Source organism: Monopterus albus, unplaced genomic scaffold (assembly GCF_001952655.1).
Source record: "Monopterus albus unplaced genomic scaffold, M_albus_1.0 scaffold99.1, whole genome shotgun sequence".
NCBI classification, from domain to species: domain Eukaryota; kingdom Metazoa; phylum Chordata; class Actinopteri; order Synbranchiformes; family Synbranchidae; genus Monopterus; species Monopterus albus.
Genome location: NW_018127979.1, coordinates 2,629,782 through 2,640,971, shown reverse-complemented (window position 1 = coordinate 2,640,971; position 11,190 = coordinate 2,629,782). Strand labels below are relative to the sequence as shown.

The 11,190-nt window shown below is 41.6% G+C and overlaps 1 protein-coding gene across 1 annotated transcript; it reads right to left on the bottom strand.

Annotated features, from left to right (window-relative positions):
* Positions 1-2,422: 2,422 nt before the first annotated feature.
* On the bottom strand, positions 2,423-10,714 carry cracdla (cracd like a). Its single transcript, XM_020609300.1, has 10 exons — positions 10,567-10,714; positions 8,881-8,940; positions 8,465-8,609; positions 8,212-8,347; positions 7,971-8,132; positions 6,237-6,491; positions 4,991-6,146; positions 3,626-4,617; positions 3,094-3,214; positions 2,423-2,986 (listed from the first exon to the last, which is right to left on the bottom strand). The coding sequence occupies exons 2-10, from the start codon at positions 8,927-8,929 to the stop codon at positions 2,796-2,798; spliced, it is 3,207 nt and encodes a 1,068-aa protein (XP_020464956.1). The 5' UTR covers positions 8,930-8,940; positions 10,567-10,714; the 3' UTR covers positions 2,423-2,795.
* Between the last annotated feature and the right edge of the window lie 476 nt (positions 10,715-11,190).

Below are 11,190 nucleotides of genomic sequence, written 5' to 3'. Positions count from 1 at the left end.
AAATTGTGACCGGGCCAATATACAGGCCTATGCAACTCAGACCATAGTAACTTTTAGTAGTTCTCCAAGAATAACACCCCTCCTGTTTTCAGACGTCAAATTCATGCAAACTTCACCAGTACTGAGCTGCTACCCCCAGATAGATCTGCAAACACGGAGACATTGGAGTTACTCACACAAATAAAACTTTATTTGAGTCGGTGTATAATTTAACAGTGAAAATATTTTAAGAAACCTAACCCCAGAAGCTAAAATGCTACCTATAAGAAGAAGTTTTCCCCCCCCACTCAATAAATATAGTGCAGAACAGGAATAAAATGGTCAGAGTCAACAGTTTAAAAGGCACCATTAAATAAACACCACAAATCAATTAATCACACATCAACCAACCAAATATAAGAGGACCTTGCCTCCCTGTGCATAAAACCATTCACATGCTGTTCACACCATAAAATTGACTAAACCCTATTTGGAAACAATACAATAAATAGGGAACATAATGCTAGGTAAACCTCTTAAAATAAAAGCAAACAAGGCAAAACATTACATAAGCAAAACAGCAGTGGCTATCACCCATTGGCTACACGTCACCCTGGCACAGCCTGTGCGATGGACACCAACTTCTGCTGGATCACGTTTGCATTGATTATCACTCCCGAAGAGCATGCAGTAATCCCCTAGAAACAGTCCTAAAGGAAAAGCAGGACACAGATCGATGGAGGGGGATTCACTTCAGACCAGTTACAGCAGCGACCAGCACAGAAATTGCTTATCGCAACAGCATCTCCTCAGGTGTTATTTATATCCATCTGACAAATTACTAACCAGGCGGTGTAGGCGTGGCCAACCTGTCGGTTACATGTGTATACAATGTTCCTCTGAAGTCTAAATTAGTGTCCGTTTTTATCATTTTCTATTCCAACAATTTAGATTAATTGTTATCATTTGAACTTCAGCATACCGTTGTCTCTGGTTGCCTGGGGAAATAATGAAACTCCCATGTATTGTATTCAGTAGGGGGCCCAACAACAAATTTGCAGACCAGAGCCCATGATTAATCCAGCCATGGACTGAGCAGCATTAATAAATTCTAAATATTACATCAGACATACAATCCTAAAATTCTTTACGATTTTATAATAGCAAGTAAACAAAACGGGCTGAAAATATGAGACTAAGTTGCAACCACATCTGTGAAGTGCTGGCTGTCAGTGAGCAGAGCTAAATAACTGGCCCCTGCCGTGACCAACCTTTGTTTTCCACAAAAGTATGCCATCTAGGCATTATGTGCTCAGCTGCATTAATGTACATGTTATCTGCACGCATGACCTGCTCTATCAGGGGTCTCCATACATCAGCAACTCCCTAAAAAACAATTCAGTCACAACCCTACCATTAGATAAACCTTTAGGAAATATCTTGTCAGATGACAGTAAGAGTTCTCATGTATAAATGTAAGTTGTTGAGGTTATTTTTGATAACAAATATGGAGAGGGGGAGAGAGAGAGAGACTATGTTCAAAGTAAAAATTCCAATAAATTCTTATTGTACTAAAACCCAGTGATTTTGTGAAACTAAAACTGTACCAAACTGCAGCATTTTACATTCTATTTTGGAGCTGTTCTGGGGCTTTCAATCATAACACATGATTCTCGGATGAATTAACCAGTTCAACAAGACATTCTCATTGTGCTCAAAACATGAACATCTAAAATTCCATCTACTAATGAAGGTAATGTAATATTATTACACCCTCAAAAATCTACTAAATGGACTTGGAGGTGAGAGTTAGACAACCACACAGTCTAGCTAATAACAGCTGATTTCAATCTCAGTTATGTTTAGGTACCATCCATTCATTATCTATACCATTTATCCCCAGCTGATATGCCGCTTAGGTTGATTGGTGACAATAAATTGACCCTAGGAGTGAGTGTGAGTGGGTGTGGTCATCTGTCTCTAAGTGTCAGCCCTGTGAGACTGGCGACCTGTCCAGGGTGGACCCTGCTTCTCACACAATGTCAGCTGGGATTGGCTCCAGCCACCCCACGACCCTCATTAGGGTAAGTGGTATAGATAAAAGATGGATGGATGGAAGTATAACCTAACCTTCTACTCAATTACCTTATGGATGTGAGCAAAAAGGGCAGCCCATGATCTATCCATCATGCCTGCAGGTGGCACTGTAGGCTAAATTAGTGAGCAAGTGGATTTTCCATTATGCTGCATGTCTGTACATTCGTATACAAAATATGTATGTATAATCTTTTTTGTCTGTCTGTTTGTTGCTGCTACATTTTAAACATAATTTCTTGTTTTTCCATAAAACATGGATTATCATCGTGTAATACATTATCCCAAAAAAAAAAAAAAAAAAACTTAAATTTTCATCCACATCTGTTCCTGCATTTTAAATCAGCCATCTTTTCATAAAGCACTTTATAAATGGCACTTAATGTTAGAAATTTTATTATTGAACATAGGTATTCACAGCAATGAAATGTTGAATCACACAGTTTGGAAATACCCTTTATCTGAAGTGGTTGTGATGGAGAGGGATTTAATGTTTATATGTTTTCTCTTTCATGCAGCCTTTCAGTACAACATTATCCCTTTACAATTAAATACAGTTCAAACACAACAGTCTTTTAAATTATCCTAGAGTCAAATCAACATCTTTCTGACATGCTCACATTCAAACATTCAACTCATTTTCCTTGACAAAGGTGGTGGCTATCTGCAGAGCTGTTCATATTCTTGCTTTCATACCTTGCATATCTTATCTATTTTCCTTCTTAGTCCATGGACTTGTCACTCCAAGCCTTCGCTTTCCTTTTGGCAAGTTCCATCCAGGATGGCTGGCCACTGTCAGACATGCACTGCAACACTGATGGCTGTGTGGGTGACAGTGAAGGTGAAGATGATACATTTTTCCTTGGCCATTTATCCTCACAAGGCCCAACTTGCACTTTGATGGGGCTCGACTCTGAAAGAAAACCTTATGTCATGATGTTGCAGTTGGATACACTGAATGCCAGTAATTTTTACAGTTATTCTGATTTTGATTATTATAATTCATGTATGTAAACCCACCTGCAACTTTTACCCCTTGTCTTCCATCCAGTTTTGTGTCTTTGTGCAGAGGCATCATCCTTGCTGAGGCAAGGGATTCACCTGGTGTCTGCACTTCTGTTTGAGCTTTCTTCAGCTCCACCTGAGAAAAATAGTTAATATTATATCATCTACTCAGGATACATAGTTATTTTTAAAACACAGTAGTTCTACATTTTATTAGTTAACAAAGACCATCCTGCTGTCATAAACACTTATTAGGACACTATATCTGCAGCTAGAAGTAGTTCCAAATAATGCAGTTTTAAAAAATTTCTGTTTGAATAGGGTTTACTTAAAAAATATGAATTGTTTAAGAAAATCACTTTTTTTTTTTAAATACTGGTGACCTATTTTTAAAGATTTTCATCTTCAGCGGGAATGAATGAGTTCCAAAGACAGGGCAGGGATGTCAGAAAGTATTGAGAGGATTTGGTGACCAGGAGAAAAATATCCTTTATTTCATCTATAGCTACATGGTATGAAAGAGAGTTACAAAAAAAGTACCACAAACCCCCTTGGCTCCAAATGGATTGGTCCACTCTGTCTGTTTCTCCAACAAAGCAGCCCTCTCGCTGACCGACCCAACCCACACTGCCCACCCTGCTGACAGTGATGAACCCCCTTTTTCCGGCATGGTGGCTTCTCTTTCACCCGTTCCCGAGGCAGACAGTGGAGAAGGAGCTGTGGCTGACAAGACAGTAGAAACTGAAGCTGTGGATTTGAGCTGGCTGGTGCGGTGGAGACCTCGATTACTCCAAGGAGGTTGTTGGGGTGTGTCGTATTGGCCTGAGGAGAGGTGAGATTGCGCAGGAGTGGCACTCCCTTGGGCAAACTGAGACGAGGTCTCTGTTAGTGTAGAAAAGCATGAAGGAGATTGGGTTGTCCATGTGGTGGTCTGTACAGGTGGATGTACCACAAACCCCCTTGGCGGTGATGCAGACTGAGTTGTAATTAGGTGTAATTGAGGTTCATTTGTTTGTTTTAACATTTGTGGTTCTGTAGAAGTGTTTGACACTCCAGTAGATGTTGTCGACAGCTTCGGTAGCATTGCTCTTTGTGATGGTTTGATGGCCTGTGCTTGAATTCTGCTTTCCACTGCTTCTGTTTTCACCAAGTCAGTCAAGTGTTTATTTGCTGGTGTTGTGTTTGGCTGCATTTGTACAGTCTGTGTCTGCGTTTGTGCTCCAATCTGTGTTTCATTTTGATGCTTTGGCTGCACTTGTGCTTGTGGTCGTGCCATGGTGTGCATGCCTGTAAAATCTCTGGGCAATCTGCTAGTAAAGAGCTGCTGCAGGCTTCTGGTCTTTTCTATTGCCAGCCTCATCCAGGACACCTCAGAGGAGGTTGCCTGGGGGGCAGGTTGGGGCTCCTGAGGTGCTCTGACAGTTTCTGGTTCTCTGGGGATTGAGGGGGTTGTTTTGACTTCTGTCGACATGATGTGAGGATCATCGGTAGATGGCAGGTTAGTCTTGATTGGAAGGGAGAGGCCAGGTGGGGCTGGATCTAAGGAGTGGCACAAATCTGTTAGACGCACTTGGCAGCACTGTTAAAGCTGGGTGGCATTTTAATAAGTACAAAGGTCCCTTGTGATCAGTCAAAATCTTATCACTCTAAAGAGATGATTCACTATGTGAAATGCTTGTGATCAGTCAAAATCTTATCACTCGAAAGAGATTATTTACTATGTGAAATTTTTCTCCTTACACAGACATGACAGTGTGTAGCTGTGCAATATTTAACTTTAGGCTGAACTGAAAAATAAGGCTGTAGTTTGCAATTCTAAACCTTGGCTGGTAGCACAGTATTTCTTCATTGAGAAGTGGACCATGAAATATCTTGTACAGACTGAAATGAGTAAGATTTCTCAGGAACTCACCCGTCAGTCGGACATCTCCAGAGGTGGATGATGTGTAAGAGAAGTTGCCTGGTAGTTTTTTAGACATGTAGATGCCATGATCATTTATTTCCTGTCCTTTTTGTTTGTCACACTGCTCGTCACACACGGGTGGCTTTAAGTGATGGTTAGAAGAAGCATCAGATTTAAGTCTCATCGACTGAGAGGTGGAGCGTAATTTAATACCAAATGTTGTTTTTCTGTCAGTCTCCTGGACCTCCTGTGCTTCCACTGCCTCTTCCACCACTTCCTGGCTGCTCTCTGCCTCCTTCCCCACCGCACTGCCGGTATCTGTAGATGTTGTCACTGATTCTAACTTTTTGAGGCTGTCTCTCCTGTCCCACAGTAGGACTGAGCTTTTTGGTGGAGAACCCTCTTGTCTAAGTCCTCCCATAACAAAGGGGCCCCCTCTGGGCTGCGACTCTCTGAGTTCCACCTTTTCCTTTATACTTGAAAATATTTTATCCTCTGTTCTCTCCATTGTCTTTGGCCTGGGTTCAGCGTGTTCCAATGCTCCCACAAAACTGCCTGATTTGGGTCTCTCCTTGTCTTGGTTTTTGGCAGTGGTGATGGAGAAATGGAAGGATCCAGCACCTGGGGAAGGTCTTCTTATTTCTTTTGTGTTCACTATCTCACTTTTAACCTGCTGGTGAACAGAGGAAGACCTGAAGGGCGACACTGAACCAAAAGTAGGTGAGAGCTGGTCCGAGGACTCTTCAGTCAGTCCAGCCTTTTTTAGAGTATTCCTCTTTTCATGTGATATTACTTGTATCTCAAAATCCCGCTCTCTTTTGTCCTTTAGTTCGGACTCTAAAAAGGACGAATGTGGCCGTTCACAGGACAACACAGCTGTTGGTTTGTGAGGCTTAACTCGAAGTACTTCTGAGGATACAGAGGGTACTTTCCCAGAAGGAGCATTGTCCTGGTAGCAAAAGGTTAAACCAGATGCTACGGGTGGTGCTTCTGATATAACTGGTGCCAGCTGTTGGGATTTTGAAGGAAGCCACTGAGATGTGATGTCAGTATCTTCTTGTTCTGTTTCCACTGTCACTTTGTCTTGAGCACCAAGCTCTTCTTCTTTCGCCAGCTCAGGGTGGTCAATGTTGTACAGGGTGTGTGAATGAGACGTAGAATTGCTCTGCCAATAGAAAAGACAGCAAGGTTAGGGGAGTGAAGGGGGTGTACTGTGTGTTGTTTGCCTTTACAATCAGTTCATATGGTCACTCACTGCAGCTAGTCTATTCTTGGTGCAGGCTCTTTGGTTTCTGGGCTTGACAGACATGCGATGGCGTGCAGCAGAGGTATCCAGGCAGGGGATGAACTGAGGTGGGGAGCTGAAGTCCATCGGGGGCTCGGCAGCAAAAGAAGATGAAGTGGAGGGGATAGAAGGAGGCAAAGAGAAGGATGGAGTCAGGGGCACAAACTTGGCAGGTTCAGGTTTGGGAATGGGTGAGAGTGGGCGAGAGGATGCCTGGGATATGGTCTAAAAAGAACAAACCAACAAAATCATTATATAACACTACAAATAAAGCACAACAAAACATCTTCATAAATGTTTGGAATTTTATTATTGGGACAGTTATCAATTGAATTCATTTCCTCACTCTAACCAGACACTCATACTCTCCTAACTGCCTGATATTAAAGGATAATACTGCCAATTTTATATTTTTTTCAAATTGGAAAAAAAATCCATAAAATGTTCAAAGCAAACAATGAACTACCAGGGATGAAACATCTGTGGACCTCTATTGTTGTGCAAAAATGACTAAAACATCCATACAAATAGCCATCCAATAACCGTCGCACTGAATGACATTTTCCTTTATTACAATGAACATGGACACTAGTTTATTTTGAGTTAATCCCACATGCACCATCCTGCTGCTGTTCTAGTGCACTGTGTCTGAAAATGGTGCCAATTGATGCACTATTTACTCCTGTTTGTTTAATGTTTACTAAAAACCACAGATGTATTAGGGATTAAATGAAACCATATATTTGTGACCTGTTTTTAAAGATTTACAACTTCAATAGGAAAGACTTCTTCTCACCCCCTTTTTACAGAATTTGTCAGGACTTTAAAAAAAAGGGTAAAAATATCATCTGCCTTTCAAATGAAACCAAATCCCAGTTATAATCTCAAACTTAACCTTCACAAGGATCAGCAACATTTCTACAACTATGAAAATGTTTCTACTTGAGGAAAGCTTGGTTTTTACATTATGACCACTGACAGGTGAAGTGAATACATTGATTATCTCATTATGATGGCAACTATCAGTTTATGGGATATATTAGACCGCAAATGAACATTCAGTCCTTGAAGTTGAAGTGTTGGAAGCAGGAAAAGCATGCAAAATTAAGGATCTGAATGACTTTGACAAGGGCCAAACTGTGATGGCTGACTGCGTCAGAGCATCAGACTGCAGGTCTTGTTTTGTGCTCCTGGTTCTGCAGTGGTTAGTACCTACCAACAGTGTCTAAGGAAGGACAAACAGTGAACCGACAACAGGGCTATGGACACCCAAGGCTCAGTGATGATGAGGTCTACTGTACATTAAAGTTTTAATGTCCATTTGTACTGCTGCATTGACTCCTATGTACACAGTATTAGCCAGGTGGTTTTATGCTGTGGCTGATCAGTGCATGACTTAAGACATACTGTAGAAGAGAAACACACACATATGTACATAAATACACAAACAGAAGTACTGCACAGTAACTGCACCACTAGGCAGACAGACAATATGCTTTGACTATGACTCCAGGAGGCAGCACATCATTTTAACAAAGTTTAATTGTAGTGTTTGGTAGAAAGTAAGGTTAATTTATTGAGGCTATGTGTCTAGGAGGAGTATGATTGGTGAATCCACTCAGAAGATACATTCAAGGACCTACAAACGTCCAAATATATGAACTTGAAATGACAACTGAGCATGTATGTGAAATGATTACTCACCTTGCTGACGGATTCGTGGGATGTAACATCGCCTCCTGAGATCTCAGGGCGGCTGCAGCGAAAACTGTCAACCTCTGAGTGGCTATTCGGCTCCTCTGGACGTCTGATTGGAAGAACCATAGGGGGCGGTCCCAAATGTATCTTCTGCTGCTGAAGCTTCATCTATGATACCAGACCACAGGTGCTTTACATTTCTAAAGGACCAGTTCCCAACAAAATGCCCAGAAAAAAAAGGCTGTACCTGCAGAGCCTTGATCTTGCAGTGAACATTCTCCTGGGAAAGGACCTTGGCTGGTTCAGGGTCTGTCAGGACCTGACCAGCCAGAAAGATGCTTTCATGGGACAATGCTCGAGATCCCATCATCCTCTGGGAGCATCTGGGCTTGCAGAGGAGGAAGAAGAAGACAAGAAAATAGATTGGAAATACAGACAGACAACAAGTGGATCTTTAGTGTAAAGCAAACATAAGATTTACTCCACATGTAGACACTCACACCAAGTCTTCATCTGATCCGAGTTCCTTTCCTGCAGTAATGTCACTGGTTGACTGGCTGAGTTTGGTGTTTTTCTCTCCACCTGTTCTCTTACTCCTCCCGAAAAGAAGAGTTTTCAGAGACTTAAGTTTGGATTTCTTGCGTCCTAACAGCAATGAAAATTGAGACAGATCCAGATTACAGCAGCTCACACTCATGTACATGCACAACTCACATAATCAAAAAAAAGGTCTTTTATCCTCTAATTGTTCCATCAAACATTTGGTATGTCATGTTGTAGATTATGATCTATCGTTGACAACAAACTGTCCATGTTGCGCTGGCAAAGTCTTTTGTTTTAATGGCTAATTTTTGTCAGAGTTGATTTTTCTTCACCATAATTCTCTTACATAAAACTTCAGGACCGATTATCTCACCTGGAATGTACTCAATGCTTTCTTCTGTGTCTCCAGAGAAAGACTCCATCGGTCTGATCACTGAAAGAAGCACAAAACAGACAAAAGGAAACTGTGTGAAGAAAGGCACTGACAATGACAAGCGACTGTGACAATATAAACCTCAACATACAGTTTTTAGACACGGCAGTGACATGTTGTCTGTTCTCTGGTAGAATATGAACTTAATGTACTCGTGCACCTGCCTGAAGATGTGACACTGGACTCGAGGTTCAAAGGTTTATTGGTATTATCAGGAATAGCACAAGCCTTTACTGTAGCTAGGCGGAGTGTGGTGTGGAAACAGTACTTAACATCAGCAAAACACAGACAGGTGACTAGCTGAAGGAAAAACCAACAAAGTATCTTAGAAAGGTGTTGGGCCACCATGTGCCACCAGATTCTACAAGTCTCTGAACTCTACTGGCAGGATGAACACCATTTTTCCAAAAGATATTACCTAATGTGATGTTTTGATAATGGTGGTGGAGACGTGGAGTCTAACACGTCACTCCAAAATCTCCCATATGTGTTCTACTGGGTTGAGATCTGGTGACTGTCAAGGCCATAGCATATGATTCACATCATTTTCAGATTCATCAAACAATTCAGTGACCCCTTGTGTCCTATGGATGGAAGTACTGTCATCCTGGAAGAGACCACTCATTTATTCTTTTACTTTAATTTCTTTTTGAATGACCAAAGAAGCATTTTTAAGAGGACCACATAATAAAGAATGAAGTGCAGTGTCATCAAGAAATAACACACCATGGAGGTTACAGAGGAGGTATCAGGATTTCTGATATGACATTGCACAAGAACTGTACATAGATAGGACCCTGTCACTAAGCACTGCAGCATGGATTATGTGTTATATTTTGTGAACAAAGCAAAAGCTAAAATCTTGCTCTCAGGCAGATTTACTTCTGCAGCACTTGCTTGACAAACATCCAGGTTGGGTTGATGTGTTACTGGGTGAAAGATTTAGTGCAGGGCTTGATTTATTTATTCTACAGATGTTATTTTCCACTCTGCCTTGGATATAGTGTTCTGTCTGAGACATGCACATGCAGTTTGTGTTTTATACTGTTCTTCCGGTGTCGCCTCGTGTCAACAAATCTTGATCCTGCACAGCATGGGTCCCTGATAATGTCAGGTTATGGATAAACATGCAAAGTCTACATTGCACCACTCATATCACCCAGCTCACTTCTCAGACTACAAGCACACCCTTTGGAAAAGGACATAATAACATAAATACTGCACAGAATAACAAAAGGTTGCATGCAATGTCAATATTTGACTTCCACAACATTTTAATTCTTTGCTCTACAAATACATTTCAACTTGTTAATGCAGTTAGCCCTACAGTGAATGAAACAAGAGTAGTCATGAACCAGGCCGTTCCTTACAGTTTTGCCATTCAGTGAACCAAGCCCAGACAGAAAAAGAATATAATCCTCTGGATTACTGACATTAAAGAGAGATCCCTGTAAGACTTCACAGCCTCATAGTCTACAACAACAGCTCAATCACAAACATGCCACATAGCGCAGCACAAAATTCACCTGACATCCACAGGGAAAGTACTGTGGTTTCTCACTGCGAAAGCTTGTTAAAACACACACACATTCACACACCATCCCACACAAAAATCAGTGAACTTACGAAAGTCTAATATCACCACGTAGGCCCCTCCTCTGTTTGTCCTCCACTCTGTGCCGAGTTGTCTCGTCTCAGCTAAATTCACTGTGCTAATGTTTAAACCTCTGGTTTGTCCACATCTGCTGCTGAAGGGGGGATGCAGAGAGACGAGCAAGCAGAGTGGAAGCAGAGAGAGAAACAGGCAGGGAGAAAAAGAAAGAGAGAGAGAAGGTCACTTCATGGCAGGGTAAGCAAATGCACAAAAAAGAGGACACAAGAGGGTGTGTGTGTGTGTGTGAGAGAGACACAGAGAGAGAGAGGGAGAGAGAGAGAGATACTTTATTACGTTAGTGGCACACTGTGGCCCTCTGCGCTAAGCTCCTTATAAAACGCTAACCTGATTTTAGGCCCAGAAATGAGAGTAGAGGGAAAAAATAAAGCTCCAGTTGGAAAGAGGACAAGCGTACAAGAATTATAGCTGATAGAACTGTTTACACATTACACCAAGTTGCTAACGCCCCCGGATGATCACAGGGGGCAGTCCAAGTATTTGTGTGGGTATGTGTGTAAATGTGCCTTAGAAAGGTTAAAAAAAACAACAAACAACAAAACAAAAACAGGAACTAGTCAGGTCCCAGCTCTGATGAG

Coding starts and splice junctions, on each gene's coding strand:
- cracdla (XM_020609300.1), bottom strand. CDS start 8,929: ATGGAGTCTTTCTCTGGAGACACAGAAGAAAGCATTGAGTACATTCCA. Junction 8,348..8,464: donor GGATCAGATGAAGACTTGGT/GTGAGTGTCTAC, acceptor CTGCAAGCCCAG/ATGCTCCCAGAGGATGATGG. Junction 6,492..7,970: donor CCCACGAATCCGTCAGCAAG/GTGAGTAATCAT, acceptor TGTTCTTTTTAG/ACCATATCCCAGGCATCCTC.